The 20,743-nt window shown below is 46.3% G+C and overlaps 1 protein-coding gene across 8 annotated transcripts in view; it reads left to right on the forward strand.

Annotated features, from left to right (window-relative positions):
* The window catches only part of PTK2 (protein tyrosine kinase 2), a 232,473-nt gene that overhangs the window by 50,750 nt on the left and 160,980 nt on the right, over positions 1 to 20,743 (forward strand). For 5 of the 8 annotated variants that reach the window (XM_049633432.1, XM_049633430.1, XM_049633442.1 and 2 more), the window contains one exon: positions 12,742 to 12,968. In XM_049633432.1, coding sequence (XP_049489389.1) covers positions 12,774 to 12,968 — 195 coding nt within the window. In that variant the 5' untranslated portion in view covers positions 12,742 to 12,773. Of the gene's footprint in view, positions 1 to 7,311; positions 7,451 to 7,536; positions 7,629 to 12,741; positions 12,969 to 20,743 lie in introns of those variants that run through there. The other 3 variants (XM_049633431.1, XM_049633434.1, XM_049633435.1) reach the window with 3 other exon arrangements.

A 20,743-nucleotide genomic window follows, 5' to 3' on the forward strand; every position in this document is an offset into this window, starting at 1 on the left:
CCCCCCCCCCCCCCCCCGTCACCGCATCGCCGGCTCAGGGCGCAGCGGCTCTTCCTTTGACCAGCTTCCTTGACTTGGTCTCTAAGCCGTGCCTCTAGGATTCCCTCCCAGCCCACCGGCTGCAGCGTCTTCATTTCCTCTGCTAGGTACTCTTTCTTCTGTCTCTAAACATCACAGACACGACGCTTCACTGTCTGTGACGCTCTCAGGGCTCAGGGACCCAGTACAGGGCACAGCGCCTAGCAGGGCTCATTGCAGGGGACCGAAGAGCCAACTTTGAAGGGACACTAAGAACAGGAGGTACCAAGGAAATGTGGGGAGCGTGGCAGCTCGGTTAAGTCAGACTGCTGAAGGAGACGGGCGCTTGAAGCCGGTGCATGCCGTGTGCTCACGTGTACAGAGAAGAGGTTCATTTCTTCTCGGCTGGATTGGTAACTGTGGCTCAGGCAACAATTTTGGCCAGTGCTCTTTAGTATCGCACGTTGCTTTGGGTCAGTTATTGCAGAAGAGCCTTCTGGCAGAAACTTTTGTTCTCATTTTGTAAATAAAGGCGTATAATCGAAGTAAAGCACACGTACTATGAAGCGACTCACGTATGTATCCTGGTGATAGATTTTACTGGTCCCTCCCCTGTCAGTGTTTACGGCGTTACCAGCCCCCACAGCCTGGCTCCTTTCAGTCGGTGCCCCTGGGAAGCTAGCCGACATCGATTTCTACCACCGTGACGCAGTTTTGCCAATTTTTGGAGTTTATATTCTCTTTGGCCAGTCATAACATCTGGGAGATTGATCCGCGTTGCCGTGTGTAGCACTCACTCGTCTCTCGTTGCCGTGTGGCCTTCCGTTTAAGAGCACAGCACAGTTTGTTTTATTCTTGATGGATGTTTGGGTGGTTCCCGGTCTTGAACTGCATGCGTGCGTGGTGCTGCTCTGAATGCGGCGTGTGTCTTCTGGTGAACACGTGCCTGTGTTTCTCTCTGGCACACGCTTGAGGGAGAGACGGCCGGTCAGGGTGTGTGGAGCTCTTCGGCTAGCGCGGAAACCGTGTCCCACACGCCTGTGTCACATTGCGGCCCGGCCGGCGGGCTGTGAAAGCTCTGGCTGCTCCGCGGCTTTGCCGTACTTGGCGTTGTCGGTTTTTAAAGTTTTGGAGCGATAGAAAAATTATACTTAAAAAACATTTTTTTTAATTGAGGTAAAATTTACGTAACAGTTTCACATGACATGACACTGTCCTTTTTGGAGTGTACCATTCCGTGGTTTTAAGTACGCACACAAGCTTGTACATCCGGCACCACCGTCCAGCTCCGTTGCCGGTCGACCCCCAACCCCCCAGGCCTCTGGCGAGCGCTCATCTACCGTTGGTCTCTCTGGACTTTCCTGTCCCGGAAGTTTCGTATAAATGGACCATGCAGTGTATGGCCTTTTCTCTGGCTTCTTTTATTTGCCAGGATGTTGTCAAGGTTTGTCCACGTCGTAGAGGTGTCAGTACTTCATTCCTCTTTATGGCTGAACACTCTGCTGCTCCGCCGTAGGCTAGGCCAGTTCGTTCATCCACTCGTGTTACTAAATGTCACCGTTCTGTTAGAGTAGAGAAGATGGAGGTTATGAAGCAGCACCTTTACATTTGTGTCCTTGAAATTTTTTTTTTAATGTTTATTTATTCTTGAGAGAGAGAGAGAGAGAGGGAGAGACAGAGCATGAGTGGGGGATGGGACAGAGGGAGAGGGAGACACAGAATCGGAAGTAGCTCCAGGCTCTGAGCTGTCCGCACAGAGCCTGACGTGGGGCTCAAACTCGCAAACTGTGAGATCATGACCCGAGCCTAAGTCGGACACTTAACCGACTGAGCCACCCGGGAGCCCCTGTATTTGTGTGTCGAAAAGACCTCTGGTTGACTGGCTGCAGTTATCAAAGTTGGCCTTGAGCACGTGGATGGCCGTCTGGGAAGGCAGCTTCAGTTACTTGGAGGTGCTCCTGGAGGTGCTCCTAGAAATGGTGGAGTGTGTGTGACATGTTTGTCTGTTGTGTGACTGGCTGGTGCCCTCTTGGAAGCCCCTCTTCTTTAGTTAGGCCACTTCTGGGCCATTTTCCTCATCATGGTTTCCCCGAACTCCCTTTTTGTCCATTTCAGTCCCTTGTGTTGCTCTAGCTTTAATTGGATCTTACTTAGCTCAGCACAGTGCCTTTGTTATAATATTTAAATACCTAGCTCTCCACCAGCAGAGGAAGTTGGTAACACAACAGTTGCAAGAAACTGTGAGGTTGAAGAAACAGCCTTGTTACGGCTGGTTTTCTAGTTGGCTTAGGCCTGAGAGAAAAAGTCCCTTGGAACACGTTGGTCCCTCTTGGATTCCAAAGTGGACCTTTTTGGGGGGTGATCCCTCCGTTGTTTCACTTTTCCTAAATTATTTGGCCAGGATCCCTATCGTAGCGTTCCACCTTGGCATCCAGTAAATAGTCGAGAGGAACTAGAACATCTAAGACTATGAGTCAGTGAACTTCTTGCCGGCGAGTTGAGCCTTTAGAGCGCGCACTGGTTTGGTTGGTACGTGTGCCATAGCTACCTGTGACGTATGGATCCCGCGCTCTAGATTGGGAACTCCCAGCCAGCGTAGAGATCCTCATACGTACATACTGGTGACCCTTCCCAGCAAAATTTCACACCGGACTATTAATAGAATGCAAGTAACTGGAGAGTTCATTTTGATCTGGTATGCAAGGGACGGTCCTCTGACTTCACAGAGAGTCGTTAATTCTGTGGTTCCATTTTGAGGGGATACAAATACATTGCACGTGATGACTGGTTTTTAACAATTAGTCTGTACTTAAGTTGGTCTGGGTGGGGAATACAAACACCCTGAGAGAAATAAAGAGATCACGTACTGGTGTCTGTGGCTCTGTGAGGAGGGATGGTTGGCCCAGACTGCTGATCTCTAGGCTCATAGTTTTTCCTGTTCCTCATGTTCCCTGAGCTCTCTTGGGGCTCAAGGAGCTATCAGTATCATTGGCTAGTTATGGGGCCCAGAGCCTAGTTAGGTGTCTTGGGGTTAATAATATTCTGGTACTGCGGATAAAAGGAGATGTGATTCTCAGTTTTGGGGTGAAATGCAGCACCATTTGGGTTCATAGGTTTAGTTCAAAGGTTCTTGCTAGAAAGTTTTAGAGATAGGGGTGTCTGGGGGGCTCAGACGGTTAAATGTCCACTTCTTGATTTCGGCTCAGGTCATGATCTCAGTGTTCGAGGCTGACAGCTCAGAGCCTGCTTGGGATTCTCTCTCTGCTCCTCCTCCCCCGCTTGTTCGTTTTTTTTTCTTTCTCTCTCTCCTTCCCTACCCCCCATCTTCTTTCTCTCTCTCTTTCCTCAAAATAAGTAAATAAACATTTAAAACAGAAAAAGAAAGTTTTAGGGAGAGAGAATCAAATAGGCAGTTGGACAGATTGTTGGCTAATGTGCCTGTTCTGGAAAAACAGGGAACGGGAAAGTTAGGAGGGCAGAGAGGACTGGAGCGGCTGTTGAACGGTTGAGTAGACCGAACCAACAAGAGAAAGATGTCTACTGTCATTCGCTTTTGTTGGGGCCAGTTGGGTTATCTGATTTAAGTCCTTCTGGATTCATTAAGTCGAGCTGGGCAGCGGTCTTCATGAGACGGGAAATACTAGAAGCCGTAGTATGGCCTCCGGGATGCTCCATTTACCCTCACGGGTGTTAGTGTAGGCTTCACACATAATCGGTGTGGTTGAAGACACTGTCTCAAGTCATTATTTCCTGTCCCATTTTTAATTAGAGGTGTCTTCAGAGAAAACCCCTTTGTTTTCATTGCATGCCAAAATCGTAAACAACCTTGAAGGCCTATCTCCCCTTGCTGTCGATTTTTAACTTTTAAGCCTTCAATGGGAGGGCAGGTGCCCATAGGGGCCGTCAGCACGGCCACCTGAGCACACGGAGGTGGCTTCTACAGCAGAGCAGTCAGCTTAGGAAATCCAGCACAGAGTGTACCTTGATCACTTTTAACATTGTAACATTTGCTTTAGGAGTTGAGCTACTTAGATATATGGAAAAGATTTTTTCCAATTATTTCTAGGTTTTCCTCCTTTTATAAGATAAGGGAAGAGATCATGGTTGTTGTCCAGTGGCTCCAGTGGCCGTTTGACTGCCACGGCTAGCTGGTGTGGATCAGGTCCTTTGAACTTACTTTTCTTTCTAGCATTCATAACCTTTCCTTGTTTAGTAATTTTAATATACCTCTATCTTTCTGAGTTTAAATATGAGCAAGGAGGTTATGATGCACTTAACACGTTTAACTTTCAGTTTAAAACCTATTCATCTTACCAGCACTTGTTAAAGTGGGCTTTATGAATAACAGATATGTTTATTTACTTATTAAATGTTTATTGATTTGAGAGAGGGAGAAAGAACAAGCAAGCAGGAAAGAGACAGAGAGAGAGAGAGAGAGAGAGAGAGAGAGAGAGAGAATATCTTAAGCAGGCTCCACGCTGGCAGCACAGAACCTGGGAGGCTCAATTCCACGAACCCTGAGATCGTGACCTGAGCCGAAATCAAGAGTCAGGTGCTCAACCAACGGGGCCATGCAGGTGCCCCAGTAACAGATATGTTTAAATAGGTAAAATGTAAGTAAGACTGTATGTAACTCGGCACAAATGGTATTCTTTGTATTTTGCCATTCCTCATTTCCTTAGGATTTTTTTTTTTTTTTTAAGTCTCCAAAAATCATTCACCAATTACTTTCCAGGTCTCAATATTAATGATCTTAGAGATTAATTTAAAGTTTATATGAAAAATGAATGTCGAGTATTATCAGAAATATAGTAAAATTTTTACAGTGATACCTCAAATAAAGTAAATGATGTATTTAGTTTGCCATATTATCTGAAATTCAGAAAACAATCTTTAAGTTTATTTATTTTGAGAGAGAGAGAGAAAGCGAGTTTGAGTGGAGGAGGGGTTGAGAGAGAGAGAGAGAGAGAGAGAGAGAGAGAATCCCAAGCAGGCTCCGCACTGTGAGTGAGAAGCCTGATGTAGGGTGTGAACTCACGAATCGTGAGATCATGACCTGAGCTGAAATCAAGAGTTGGACGCTTAACCGACCCAGCCACCCAAGAGCCCCCCCAAAACAATTTTTTAAATAAAGACATTAGTTGAATTATTATACAGGCAGCCCATGCTTGGGATGGTTCTAGAATGCACAAATATCCATTTCTGTGGCTTAGTTAAATGATACTAATCCTCAATAGAATGGTTCAAATCCAGTTTAACACATATATCAACTGTGAGTAAATGTGTAAAGTACAAACTCAGTCTGCAGATCACTACGTACATAAGAGATGTGAATTGTGATCAGTGGCCAGTCACGCTACCTCTGTCACAGTCTGTTCGTGACTGGCCACTGTGCATCTGCTGCTCAGTTTATACACAGTGAAGTGTGTGGTTGCGTTGCCTTCTTCTTCGCCAGTGACGAACTCCTGTGACATTTTATAAAAATGGATCATCAAAGGGAGGAATTGACCAACAAAGATGAAATGAAGAATTGAAACAAGAAGTGGTAACACCGGAAGTGATGTTGTGCTTACATGTGAAGGTGAAGGGCCCCTGGGTGGCTCAGTCGGTTGAGCGTCCGACTTCGGCTCAGGTCACGATCTCATGGTTCGTGAGTTCGAGCCCCGCGTCGGGCTCCGTGCGGACAGCTCAGAGCCTGGAGCCTGCTTCAGAGTCCGTGTCTCCCTCTCTCTCTCCGCCCCTCCCCTACTCGCGCTCTGTCTCTGTCTCTCAAAACTGAATAAACGTTAACAATTTTTTTTAAAAAGAAAGAAGATGTGAAATTGGTGACTGTGTAGTAAGAATGGGAGAGGCCTTGGTTTGCATGAAGCCGCCACAGGGACCCGTAGACACAGTTTCATTAACTTGGCCAGTGGATCAGGGAGTTATTTCAACTTTTAAAGCCTGTGTGGGGAGTTTGGACAGGCTGTAATGCGACAAGTGGAGATCGTGCCGACGCAGGAACCCGGCAGCTGGCGGGAAGTGAAGACTAGCGGGTGTGCAGGTGCAGTGGGGCAGATACGCCGTGCAGACAACTTTGCAGGGTCCCAGCTGAAACCGAATTACAGAAAAAAAATAGCAGACTGTAGGAACGTTGACTTTGCTGTTGATTCAGACTGTCTAGTTAATGTGGTCACATGGGCTTGGAAAATAAAGGGGGACTTGCTGACATAAATGCAGAAAACAGTTGTGACAAAAAAGAGCATGCCCCCGAGTGCTTCACCGTAGAGGGGTTTTCAGGGATGCACTGAGCGTACCAGGGACGAGATGTTAGATGCTGGCCCAAAACTTAGAAAGGAGTGTGACAGTTTGCCGAGGCAACGGAAAGACTCTTGCTCTGTACCTTCTGTTCTAGAACGAGGTGAAGGAGAGGCAGCTGTGGTTCAGACCACTTCTGTCAGGTCATCTGACGGTTCTGCGCCCCTGTGCACAGCGAGAAACCACCTGTACTTACTGTAGTTCGAATCCATGTTCTGTCAGTTACCTGTTGCTGATCACAAGTCATCCCAACACTTAATGTCCTGAAATGACAAGAATTACTTACTTTGTTCTGACCTGCAGTCTGGGCAGGGCTCAACAGGGACAGCTTGTCTCTTTCCCCCAGGCGGTCGTGAGGCTGGCCCAGCTGGGGGTTCACTGTCAGGGGGTCCACTGTCAGGGTGGCGCTGCCTCGCGGCCGGGAAGTTGATGTTGGCTGTCAGCCCGATGCTCAGCTCAGGCTTTGGTTCACGGAGCTCCGTTCTTGGGCCGCTTGCGCTTCTGGATAGCATGGCGGTCCCGTTTCAGGAACGAGCATCCCAAGAGAACCAAGGGGACCTGGTTTGCCTCTTAATACCTAGCATAGGGTGTTTCTTAGCCTAGTCAGAGGCTCCCCCAGATTTGAGGGGAAGGAAGGAACAGAGACTCCACCTGTTGAAGAGAGATCCAGAGTCACCTTGGAAGAACAGGGTTGGGCATGGGAGGTATCGGTACAGCTACCCTTGGAAAATAGAAGCTGCCACTTACTGATATATATATTTAAGCAACATTAGCTTCTCTGTTAAGTAAAATCAGTGTAGGAAATTTAGGGTGTTCAGGTTAGGTTTTTTATGAGCAAAGAAACCCAGATCTTGTGTGAAAGAACAAAATTTGGGAGAAGAAAGTTTTTATACCACTCTAGTTTGTTTAAGGGTTTACTTTAACTAGGATCACCACCAACTTCTTAAAAATTCTCCAGACTTGTTTATGTCTTAACTTTTTTTTTAATTTAGTTGTATCGGTTTGCATTCTTTGCAGCTTCTCTCAAGTTCTGGCAAGCTTCTCAAGTTTTATTGAAGGGCCAGCATATTTCAGGTGTAATCAGTTTGCTGTCTTGGTGGGGTCTCACCATGCAAGTTCCCGGGTGAATTCCCGAGTGAGTACCATCTCAGGAACTCTTGTTCTCTCTCTTTTGCATGTGCTGTTTTATGGGACGTTTGTATCAGACCGTGGGGGTGGAGGTGGTGCTCAGAGCGAACTCCAGCATTTCCCAATACCTTGTTTCCTGACACCCTGACTTGGGATTGTCCTTATTCCTCCAAGAGAAGAAAAAGGTAGGCCCCAGGACTTCTTGGGGTGTCTCCTGTGTTAAAGAGAGCGCTGAGGCTCTGCTGGTCAGCAGCGAGGTCAACACTCCCTTTACAGGAGGCCCTGGACCCCCATGCGGTGTGCGAAGTCAGAGCCTTCTGATGCCTCAGTGGGGGCGCAGCAAAGCGTGCACGGCAGGCTGGCCTCAGTGCTGGAATTTCACCATTTACGACAAAATTGGGGTAGAACTTGGTGTAACCATCTGGCTAGAAACTTTCATAGTGATTTGGGAGTAATTTTATGTTAAAAAATTTTTTTAACGTTTATTTATTATTGAAAGACAGAGAGAGACAGAGCGTGAGCAGGGGAGGGGCAGCGGGAGAGGGAGACACAGAATCTGAGGCAGGCTCCAGGCTCCGAGCTGTCTGCACAGAGCCCGACCTGGGGCTCGAACCCACAAACCACGAGATCATGACCCGAGCCGAAGTCGGATGCTCACCTGACTGAGCCACCCAGGCGCCCCAGTAATTTTATGTTAAGTGACGCTGATGATAGAAATTTTGTGCTTTTGTCTTTTATTTTTAAATTTCATTTTCCTAGAAGTTCCTTCTCATTGCATCTTACGTAAGTATTGATCTGTGACAGGCTGGAAATCGGAACTGGTCCTTTGCCACAGGTGGTCCGAGACCCTTTCACGTGGGTCTGTGCCGTGGGCAGCTCGTCTCAGTTTGTACAGTTTTTTCATTTCCTCTTCTTTGACAGGTGTTTGGAAAAGATCATTGGTAGCGTGCACAGGGAGCAGCAGATGCCTGTGACCGATTGATTAGCCTTGAAAAGTTCTAGAAGATAGAACTGGCCACAGTTCACAGAGGGCTGTGGTTGCCGAACCCCGCAGGGTGTGCGTCTCTGTGCTGACTTGGTGAGGGCTTTTTTCATTTAGAGACGCAGAGACCGGCAGCCCCGGCTGTACAGCTTTAGCCGCGGGTGAGAAACAGATACGGGAGCACAGACAACACAGGGAATTGTCAGTTGTGGGAAACAGAATAGTCAGTGTCGCCAAAAGCCTCTCTTGGGACTTCTCATTCCACGGTGGAGACCATCCCTCACGCTGACTAAACCAAAGTCTTGTGACTTTTTGTGGTTTTGTGACCGCCAGAGAGGTGGCCTCGATGCCAAGATCTCAGAATCCTCAAGACCCACAAAAAGACAAACATGAATGCCACCAGTAGGGGAGGTGGGTGGTGGTTCACACAGTCTGATACAGAACTGTCTAGAAGAGTCATGGAAGGCTCGATGGTGGAAGTATTGCCAATTTGAGACTTTACAGCACAAATAGGATTTTTGACAAACAGATGAAAGAACTAAACTGTAAAACAAAATCACATTGTCATGAAGTGCTTTGCTCAGGTCATAGAGCAATGGTTTCTCTTTTTAAAAATGTTTTGGCCGACTCCTTAAGGACTTATGAAGGATTTTGCTATTGATTTGGGGCCATAGGAGTATATTTGTGTAGTGTTTTTGGTGTGGCTTCTTCTCCCTTGACACACTGAGTATTAGGAGTAGTGATTTTCATCGCTAGAATGTCAGCTCTTCTGAGCACTCTGGAGATGTAGTGTTTCCTCCCAGGAATCAGTTGGTACTGTGTTTAGTCATCCTTACTGTCTAGTTTGGGGAGCAAAAGACATTGCTCTAGCAATCCGAAGTGTAGTTGATTTTGTTGGATTGTCCAGCAACCTTGCCGTATTCATTCATTAATTCCAGTAGTTTCTCTGTATGTTCTTACAGATTTTTTTCATACATAATCATGCAGTCTGTGAATAGTGATACTTTTATTCCTTGCTTCTCACCCGGTGTTTAACTTCCCTTTTTGCCCATGGAACCTGGCTAATAGGACTTCCAGAATGATGTCAGTCAGAAGCGGTGTGGTGGGCGGCCGTGGCCTTACTCTATTTGTGGAGGCCCAGTAGGGGGCTCTTTCCCGCCAGTATTTCATTTTTTAATGCAGATACTCTCCATCAGATCAAGGAAGTTTCTTTCTTTTCTTACTTTGCTAAGAGTTTTTATCATGAGTGGTTTTTATCATGAGTAAACTTTCCAGATGTTTTTTTCTGCATATGTTAAGACAACTATGGTTCTTCTCATTTCTGAAATATGATGAATTAATTGATTGCCTTTTTAAAAAATTAAGACCGTTTTTTAAGAGGAGTTTTAGGTCTGCGACAGAGTCGAGGGGAAGGTACAGAGAGTTCCCGTGTGCCCCTTGCCCTGGTACGTGCATAGCTTCCCACGTTACCACCCCCCCCCCCCCCCACCCCCAGAGTGGTACATGTGTTACAGTGGACAAGCCTACACGGACGCATCAGGATCACCCAGAGTCCATAATTTACCTTAGGGTTTCCTCTTGGTGGCGTAATGATGTGAGTTTGGACAGGTGTGTCATGACAGGTATCGGTCAGTATACAGTCATACTCTTCTCCCTGCCCTGAAAATTGTCTGTGTTCTGCCTGTTCATCCCTGTCCCCCCCCGGCTCTGCATCCACTGACCATTTTACTGTCTCTGTGGTTGGCATGTAGTTGGAATCGTACAGTATGATCGGCTTCTGTCACTGGTAATATGCATTTAAGGTCCCTCCAAGTCTTTTCATGGTTTGGTAGCTCACTTCTCTTTAGCCCTGAATAACACTCCATTGTCTGGCTGGACCACAGATTGTCTGTCCGCTTCCAGCTTTTGCTGTTGTTAACAATGAATATTAAACCACCTTTGTATCCCTTTAATGAATCCCTTTGGGTCATAATATGCTATGTTTAAATATGGAATGCTTAAATTTGCTAATATTTTGTTAAGATTTTTGCACCTGTGTTTATAAGTGAGACTGAGTTGTGCCCTTTCCCTTATTGTCCTTGTCTGGTTTTCTATCACTGTTTTGCTGGTCTCATAAAATAGCTTGGGATATGTTCCCTATTTGTTCAGTGGAAGAAGTTGTGTAAGATTAATATTCTTCTTCCTTAACTTGTTGGAAGAATTCAAGTATTCCTTTGTGGGAAGAATTTTAATCACAGGTTGACCATTTTTAACGGAATAGGTCTATTTAGACTTTGTATTTCTGTTTTGGGGTTTGTACCGCAGCCCTTTCTACGGCTTGAGCTGCACTTTGCGAAGAGCTGTGCGTGCGTCTCGACGCTCGTATTCCATGGCATGAAGTCGTTCACGGTACTCTCTTCCTAATATCTCGTACTGTGTTATTACCTCTTACTCTCGACCTCCTCCTTCTGTTGTGCTTCATCATCAGTATTGTTAGTTTTCTCCTTCTCTCCTTCCCTTGATCAGGCTTGTTGGATGCTGTCAGTTGCGTTATTTATTTATTTATTTTCAAAACAACCTTGATTTTGTTTGACTTCTAAATTGTATTGTGAGATATGGATTTAAGTACTTAATTTCCAGTCTTCATTTCTGATATATGCATTTAAAAGTATAGGTTTTAGGGGTGCCTGAGTGGCTCAATTGGTAGAGCATGTGACTCTTGATCTCAGGGTTGTGAGTTCAAGCCCCATATTGGGTGTAGAGATTACTGAAAAATAAAACTCTTAAAAAGAAAAAGAAAAAGCATAGATTTTAATCTAAGCACAGCTCTGTCCACACGTAGTGTTGATCTTTCTTTTAATTGTAGCCTCGAATTCAAAATACTTTGATTCCTCTTTAGCTAATGGGTTACTTGAAATACATTGCTTCATTTCCAGTCAATCGGGGATTTTATAGTTATTTTGTTGTTGTCGAGCTTAATGCTAGCCACGGAATATACTCTGAATAATTTAGTCCTTTGGTATTTCTTGAACCTTACTCTTTCACCTGGCATGGGGTCAGTTTTAGCGCATGCCTCACGTGCGTATTTAGTGGGTACTCCCCGTGCAGAGGTGAGCTGTGCTGGGGCGTAGTGCTTTCTGCTGGTTAGACTGACGTTACTGGTCACGCTGGTCATGTCCTCTGTACCGGACCAAGGTTGGGAGGGGATAACCGGGTAGACTCCTGGCCCCTGCTGCCGACCTTCAGCTTCGCTCAGCTGCTGCCAGCTCCCTCTGGGCTTAGTTTCGGGACTGGTGACTGTCTTAGGGGACAACTAGCAAAGTGTGTGACTCAGTTCTCCACTCTGTCCTGCTCACCAGAGTCCTGGGGGCCCCGTGCTCATAACTGGGTCTCTCACTGTCAAAAGCCCGGCTGGTTTCTCCCATCCGTGGCTCTTTGTTGATCTTCACGCTCTTGAAGGCCCAGAATTGGCATATGCCCTTTGATAAGTCATCTCTTTATGTCTCCATCTGTGTCCCCTGCTGTCCTGGTTGCCTCACAGTGTCTCAGACTCCCAGCTATTGTTTGGGCTGGTTTTTAATGTGACTTATCTGAGTTTTCTCAGTGGGAGTGTTAGTCTTGGCCAAGCTATTCCCTCACATTCAAATGGAAGTCCTCCTGTCACACCAGCAGACATTTATTTGTTTACTTTCTGGTTTAGTTTTGTTCTCAGTTGTGACCTGTCTGACTCTCCTGCTGCGGGACTGGCTAACACGGGACAACCTGGCTTTGACCGAGGGGTTTTCATCACCAGTGCCTAGTACATGTAGTGACTTCTTGTTGAATTTTTATCGTATGAAGAAAGAACTTGTATCTCACGTAAAAGGTTTCAAAAGTAGGCAGTAAAATTAACATATTTGGCTTTCTTATGAGATTTTCCCACAGATTTAAAGGCTGTGATTTTAAAAAGATGATACATTTACAAACGTGTTATCTGTAAGCAGGGTAACTTAACCGTTATAGGTAGAAACATAACCTGTTTATAGATAACACAGTGAATTTTTGACAGAGCTGAACTAGGACCCCTGGCCTTTTAATCTGTTAATACAAATTTAACAGATATTTATTCTGCCACTGTGAATTAGGTAGTGCCCTGGGTGTGGGCGAATACAATGATTATTTTGGTAGACCAGGCCTCCGTTCTCCTGACGCTCACCTCGGGCATATAACACACCACAGGGGAAGAACGGAGAACGGTGTTGTTAACGTAAGGATCAGCATATCACGTTTTCATTGATTTTAACCACATTTTACTAGGTCTCAAGAATTGTACGCTGATGATTCTTTTTCTCTTGCAGATTATGACAGATACATAGCACCAAGCAAAATAATGGCAGCTGCTTACCTTGACCCAAACTTGAATCACACCCCGAATTCGAGTACCAAGACCCATCTGGGTACCGGAGTGGAACGTTCCCCCGGGGCAATGGAGCGAGTGTTGAAGGTCTTTCATTATTTTGAGAACAGCAGTGAGCCAGCCACTTGGGCCAGTATTATCAGGCACGGAGATGCTACTGATGTCAGGGTAAGTGCGTCTTCCTAGAACACATCCTCCGTGTAAATGGCAGGTTAGATAGGCACAGACGTTAACGGCACATACCAAAAAAAAAGATAAAAATTTTTTTTCTCACATTACAGAGATGTTACCTTTTTCTTTATAATATTTATGCAGTTAATATGTGACCAGAGTTTTAATTGTAAAATTTCGTAGGAACGTAATAACTGAACCATATATTATTCATATAATGCCATTGACGTGGCATTTTTCTCTATTTTTTTTTTTTCTTAACTCGTCAGGATATAAGAGAACAAAGCAATGAAAATAAGCTCTAATACTTAGGAAATAAATTATTTCCTAGAAGGTGAATCTTGAAGGTATCTGCATGACTCAAAATAGGATAGACTCTTTGAAAACTGATAGGTTCTACAGACCGGACCCTTGTCACAGCTCTGGGATCGAAAGGGCCCCTGCTTGTACAGCTTACATCCTACTGGGGAGACACCCACGGCCTCGGTTGCCGTCCCGTGTGGGGTGCACTTCCCAGGGCCCCTAGGGCGAGGAAGCCTGTGTGTAGCTGAGCGTAGGAGGTAGCGTGGGCGTCAGTGAGCAGAGCACCGTGGGCGAGAACAGGGAGAGGCGCCTTCGGAGGCAAAGGGTGCCGACAGGGAGGACTGAGAGGGTAGCACTGTGATTGCAGAACACTGAGTCCAGGACGTCGATTTTCAGGAAGTGCTCGCTTGGGCCAAGTGTTACAGAACCCTTCTCCTCCTTCCTTCCCCTCAACTTACTCCCTGTCCGTCATTAAGGGGGACGGTGTCCAGGGCCAGGATGAACAGATAGATCTTTTTTCTCCCCTGTCTTTTCGTAATAATGAAGCCAATTAATTTTCTACTCTTTAACTTATATGCATGAACTATTTTTAAGCAAGTTAAAGGAATTGGTAGAATTTAGATTTAAGGGTATAGTACTACATTTGAATTCTATGTAATTTTCTGTTACCTCTGTAACATTGCAATACTGACTATTCAAATGGACTAATTATTCAGAGGAGAAGAATTCGTTCAGTATTTAAATATGTATTAACATCTATTCATGTGCGATAATTGAACTAAAATAGTCTCTTGTTAACAAACTTCTTATGAAGCTTGATGGCTTTTTCTAGTTTTCCTATAGTTTTGTTTTACATTTAAGCTTGTAAACACAGTCACTTGGTAGGAAGTCTGGCAGCCAGTGTTCTACCTTAATAGCACTATTCATACTGGAGAGAAAGCACACAAATGTAACTTTTATGAGAAGGCTCTTAGTAGGCGTTCTAGTCTTTGTGAATTTCAGTTATGGTGAATGAGGACGTTTCTTAAAGCATTCCATCAGCCTTATTAGTAAACTTCACAGCATTTGTACAGGAGGGGAGCCTTTCAGAGATGTGAATTTGACCAGACATTTAGCAAATGTTCAAGATGGGTTATATCTGAAAATGTACCTTGGAAGGGCTCCATGACAGAGGTATTTTAGTATCAAATGTACTGCACACAAGAGGATTAAGATCAAGGAGAGAACCAGTGATCACTGGGCACATGTCAAGCCTTTAGCCAATGTTGCAAATTTACCAGAAATCAAAACGTTTATATTGTGAAGAAAAATTTAAACCAGAGTCACATACCTAAGTTATGAGAACATATTTGTTGAACTTTTATGAAGATCAGTGCAGGCAAATCCATGTGGCTGAAAACCAGGTTGTTTTATTTCTTAGTAGGTGATAAATGTTTTGAAATTTAATAACTCTCATTAGTTGATGATTTTCAACTTGAGGCGAAGAAATCTCAACTGGCATTGGTTCACTGCAGCTTTTCCTGTGATGGAAGGTGGCTATTATTCATAACCCACTTTTATTTAAGGCTGTAACGTTTGAAAATGCAGAGCTATTAGTTGATTGGTGGATTTGCACAAGCGAAGAACATAGTGCTGCGGAACGTGCCTATGGCATCTTTCTCCCCGAGAAGCACCAGACGGAGGACCGTTATAAAGGGACCGGCATATATTGCTAGGCAGGAGTGCAGTGGAAGGAACGTGGCAGCATTTGAAGCCTGATGACCGACAACAGAAATGCGGTGGGGGCGTGAGTTAGGAGTGGAAGTGTAGGCACTTGGCAGAAGCCAAGAGACCATTTAATGATGGTAGCAAAGAGGAAGCCAGACCATCCATTTTCTGAAAAGACAGCTCACTGTGGTCCGAAGTAACCGAATAATTAGCTTCAGACCCTCTGTTGCTGCACTGCCTGATACACTAGACGTCTACGGCAATCGAACACTTGAATGTAGCTAGTCTGAGCTGGTGTTCTGGAAGTAGAAACTGCAAAATATCAAAGATTTAGTATGAAAAAAGAATGTAAAGTATCTCATCAGTAATCTGTTATGACTGCCTGTTGAAAGGATAATGTTCTTGACCCAGTAGGTTCAATAAAATACAAATAGTAAAATTGCAACAACCCATCTCTTTTACCTTTTTTTTAAACATTGAAAAATAACTTAGGGAGCTTGCATTGTATTTCTGCTAGACGGTTGTGCTCTGTAGGAAGTGATTATCAGACAGACTGCTTGACTCAGAAGAACACCACCTTTGGAGGAGTTGAAAGATTTATTTTTACCAGGAAAATCCTGGATTCTTATCATAAGTCATTATTTCTCATGCTGCAGTTAATACATTTTACTCCTTTTACATGTATGTGCTAATTACACTTTAATTAGTTTACATGTTTGGTTGTTGACAGGACCCGTAGGAGCCCATCAAGTTATAGGCAGAGTACAGAGCAGCAACAGTAGAGGCTCCTTTTTGGAGGCACTTGCGGGCCTCGGGGGCAGGCCTCGGGGCCTGAGACACAACCAGGCCGTCCCCAGCCCCTGTGGCAGCACCTGAGTGTGAGGAGGCCAGAGCCTCCTTGTGGGGAGTCTGTGAGACGGGCGTGTGGGCGCGCTCTGTCTGCATCATCAGCCTCAGGCACCACCAAAGTCAAGTGCCAGTCATAGCCCAGTCATGGTCACTGAACGGTGGTGCTGGCAGGCTGATGCATCCCGCCCCCGCATAACTAGCAGCCCACGGGTGCAGACGTCGCTTACCTTGGCCGTAGTTTGGGCTCTGTGCCAAGAGCATGTTCCAGGCGACTCTGGAGCTCAGTGTGGGGTCAGCCCAGAAGAGTCAAGGTTAATCCATGCTGGCCTGTATTGAATAAGATTGGTCATCTAGAAACATTGTAGTGGTATGTCAGGATGATAAGGGTGTGTAGAAAATTCCATATCCTAGGGGCGCCTGGGTGGCGCAGTCGGTTGAGCGTCCGACTTCAGCCAGGTCACGATCTCGGGGTCCGTGAGTTCGAGCCCCGCGTCAGGCTCTGGGCTGACGGCTCGGAGCCTGGAGCCTGTTTCCGATTCTGTGTCTCCCTCTCTCTCTGCCCCTCCCCCGTTCATGCTCTGTCTCTCTCTGTCCCAAAAATAAATAAAAAACGTTGAAAAAAAAAATTAAAAAAAAAAAAAAAGAAAGAAAATTCCATATCCTACCAGAGGAGTCCCCTACTTGGAGAAAAGAATGACACTTAACAGCAGACTTTTCATCAGCAATGCTGGGTGCAGGACGGCACTGGAACAGCATCTTCTGAGGGCGCAGGGAGGGGACTCGTACCTCGGAAGTTTTCCGGACGAAGCACCGATCGTGAAGACGTGGAATGAAGGGAGCGTTGATACCACAGGCTGTCTTTGAGGAAACAGGAGACATAACGGGGCATGAAGACCCGTGAGCCCGGGAAAAAGTGCTGCAGGGACGTGGGCGGCGGCCTGCATGCCGCCCCCTTGCTCCTCCCCTGCGTTTTCATGGTCTCTTCAGGCCTTGACCAGGGTTTAACCAGCTCTGCCTTTCCCACCCCCATGCCCCGTTCTGACTGCTTTCCCTCTGACCTTAGGACCTGAGTGCCACCCGGCTGCGTGTGCCCCTGTCCTCCATCTTCATGCTTCTGACGCCAAGAGAACCATCCATGAGTCCGTCTAGGGGCTCCCCTTCCTTCAGTGACTTGGGTCCCTTGGAATCATCTGTTATTCCTCCTTTGCTTACACCTGACGTCCAGAATGTTAGCTACTTCTGTCCACACGTTTTCCCAAAGACACCCAGGATCCGCCCAGTTCCTATGGCGTCTACTGCACGTCTTCTTAGAGCCACCACTGTTTCCATGTGCGTCGCCACATGGCCTCCCGACACCCCGCTGTCCCCTGGGGCCCCCTCAGTCTGTTCATGAGCCAGCAGCCAGGTGATCCCATTGAAATGAAAGCCAGAGCACGTCAGTCCTGCACGGAACCTTCCCTGGGCTTCCTGTCTCATTTAGGGTGAACGTTCAGGTCCTTTAAAAGCCTCTAACTCTTCCCTCTCCCTGTTCTGCCCCATGGCCTTCTGTCCTCCAGCTCATTCCCTTTGACTTTCTGCTTCCCGGACTGTTTCTCTAACAGGCCTGTCTTCTAATCAGTAATTTGCTCAAAACCTCCAGCAGCTCCCCATTTCTCTCAGAGGAAGGCCAGATTCCTTCAGTGTAGGCCATACAAGGGCCTACGGGATCTGGCTCCTTGTTACCCGTTCTTACCTTACTTCCAGTGACTGTCCTCACTCTGTCTCCCAGCTCAAGAATGCTCCCTCTCCTCCACCTTTTCCATTGCCCGTCACCTGTTTTGTTGTTTTCTTCACATGCTTTCTCCTTACTGAGATTGTCTTGTTTCTTGATTTGTTTGCTCTCTTATTCTCTGTTTTCTTCCCCTAGACTGTAAGCCCGGGGTCTTACTGCTCCGTGGTCTCATCACCTGTGTCTTCAGCAGGGCCTAGTGGGCACACAACAGGTACTTGATGGATTCCTTTTTGAATGACTACATGAAATCCTAGGTGAAATGGAGTACTTCTGACAGAAATAAAGTTAGGAAAACTGGTGGCAGGAGTAGAAAGTAGTGGACCAATAACCATGAAAGAAACTGAGAGATTACACCCATCCAAAACCATACCTAGCCTTACTGATACCTCTAGCAAACCTTCATTCCTACCTTATTACTATTTTCTTTAAATCACAGGGCCTGCAACAATGCATTTTGTACCCAGACACCAAATCTAGGCAAGTACAGATTAAGTAGCGACTGAATTGTTGGACAATATTGTTGTTATGTGCAGAGGGTCTTAAAGTTGACTAAAGGGCTCAGTGCACTTTTCTAGCTACCTAGCACACTCTGAGGTCCCAGTACTCGTCCTGAGCCACTCAGTTACCTGAATCTGCAAGAGTAAACAAACGCAATAAACTCAGCTCTGTACTTTGCTAAATGCGGAATATCCTTGGTTGGAGTAGGACTAATTATTGTAACCACACTGGTAGTGGGAAGAATAACGGTAGAAAGAAATATCCTGATCAGTTTTTTTTAACGCTTATTTATTTTTGAGAGAGAGAAAGAGAGAGACAGAGCCTGAGTGGGGGAGGGGCAGAGAGAGAGGGAGACACAGAATCAGAAGCAGGCTCCAGGCTCCGAGCCATCAGCACAGAGCCCGACGCGGGGCTTGAACCCACGAACCGCGAGATCGTGACCTGAGCCGAAGTTGGATGCTCGACCGACTGAGCCACCCAGGCGCCCCCATTCTGATCAATTTAAAATCAGCTTTCTGATCGGAGTGGAAAGCACAGGGACAGTTTGGGATTCTGTGAGTCGGCAGCAGTTACGAGCTCTGTGAGCCACTGCGCTGTGCTCAGAACGCCAGCGGCTGTGGGGAAGGCGCCCTGTAGGCCGTCTTCCCTGAGCTCAGGCACAGATGGTTGCCGGAAGGGCTCTGTGTGCAGTAGTCTTGTGGTCTCCAGTGTTTATTGTCAAGTGTCGTCACTGATGCTTCGTGTGTGTCTCAAATGTCAACTTTCTCTGATAGAGGATCAGGTGAATATGTATTTAAAACGTGAACATTTCTTTAATGGAATAGTATCATCTAGGAAGAAACTAGAAAGAAAAACCATAAGAAAGAAACAGAGTCAGAAGCAACGTAAAGAAGAGTATGAGACGGCAAGAGCACGAGAAAGAATTCTCTGTCACGGAACCTTAGAGATGGTGATTGTGGTGGGCAGAATAATAGCCCCAAAAGGTATCCATGTCCTAATCCCCAGAACCTGGGCATATGGGAGCTTCCATGGCAGAATGGACTTGGAAGATGTGACCCACACTAAGGACCTTGAGATGGGGAGATTATGAGCTGCAGACCTTTTTTGGCTGTGGTCAGAGGGAGGGGGCTGCAGTAAAAGGGTTGGACGCAATGCTGCTGGCTTTGAACATGCACAGAGGGGCCTCTAGCAGCTGGACGAGGCCAGCCTGGAGCTTCCAGAAAGCAGTGCATCCCTGCTGACACCTTGATTTTAGCCCAGGGATTCCCATTTCGGACTTAGGATTTTACAAGACTGAGAAGCTAGCATTTGTGCTATCTTAAGCTCGGAAGTTTGTGGTTGTTGTTATGGCAGTAGTAGGGAACAGATGGGCACAGGTGTGCTTTGTCTCGGGGGACTTTGGGGCCGACTTCTGGGTGAGCGCTGAACCGACAGGAGGAAGGCAGTGCTGTTGGAGAGCAGGATTCGGATCTCCGCACCTTGTTTGCGGTAACTGAATGACAGTGAGGCTCCTCCCGTGCGGGTGGGATCAGAGGACAGAGCACAGCGAACAGTTGGTTTCCTTGAGGTAAAGAGCGTCTGAAAGAGAGACACAGAAAAATAACTGCATTGTAACAAACAAATCAGCAGTGATGGTTGCACTTGGTGACTCCTGGCAGGAAGTGGAGAGAAGTGCGCTGTTAAGAACAGTGTGTGTGGCTTTAGATCTCTCCTTTCGTGATAGAGGCCTTGCAAGTGACAGTGGGGAGACAGCTAGACACGTAGACAGTTCCCCGCACACTGGACAGGCCACTCTCACGCGTGTGTCCGGCACCTCCCTCCTAGACTACGGCTTTGGAGGCAAGGGTTCTGTCGTATCCATCGTTGTAGTGCTGCTGCCACGCGGACTAGGTGCACATTGCTCACTGACCCAGGGAGGGAACGAACATTCATGAGCGAATGAACACGAAGGAAAGGTCTGCAGGACTTCTTTCGACCAGTGGAAAGGTCATTGCTTCTTTCCAGAACACTGTCCAAAAGATAGGTAGGTGACCAAGTTGAACCCGGCAAAATCGTAAAAAGAACTTTTAGAAACGAAACCACAGACTCATCTCACTAGTGTGTAATCAAGGACAACAGTGAAATGTCCCCCACCTCTTGTGGTCCATCACACTGATAAACACTCAAGATTGATTTCATCCAGCATCGGCATGAGGTGAAGGACAGTCTCTAATGTCATGTGCCAACTGATATAGTTTCACTGGTTGACGGTTTGGCCGTACTTACCAGATGTCACACGTTTCGTAGCTTTTGACCCAGGGCGTCTGTTTCTGGGCGTTGTTTCTGCACGTGTGTGATGCCAGCTTCAAGCACGTTCACAGCAGTATTGTTTGCATGTCCAGTCCCCCTGGCCCCCCAGAGCTGGGGAACCGACAAGAACTACCCACCAGGAGTAGGATGGCTCTGTCTGCTGAGTGCTGTATGTTCCTGATAAGATAGAAGCACAATACAGACACTGGCTTCTTTTATTTTCATCCTTAAGAAGAATTCTTTTCCTGTGAATATCTAATGTGAGAATTAATCAGGAACATTACGTATTTCCAAGTTCTGGTATAGGATACCGATGAGCCAACGGCCTTTTCAAAGTAGTGAAGTGTGGATAGGA

The sequence above is a fragment of the Panthera uncia genome, chromosome F2 (genome assembly GCF_023721935.1).
Source record: "Panthera uncia isolate 11264 chromosome F2, Puncia_PCG_1.0, whole genome shotgun sequence".
Classification (NCBI taxonomy): Eukaryota; Metazoa; Chordata; class Mammalia; order Carnivora; family Felidae; genus Panthera; species Panthera uncia.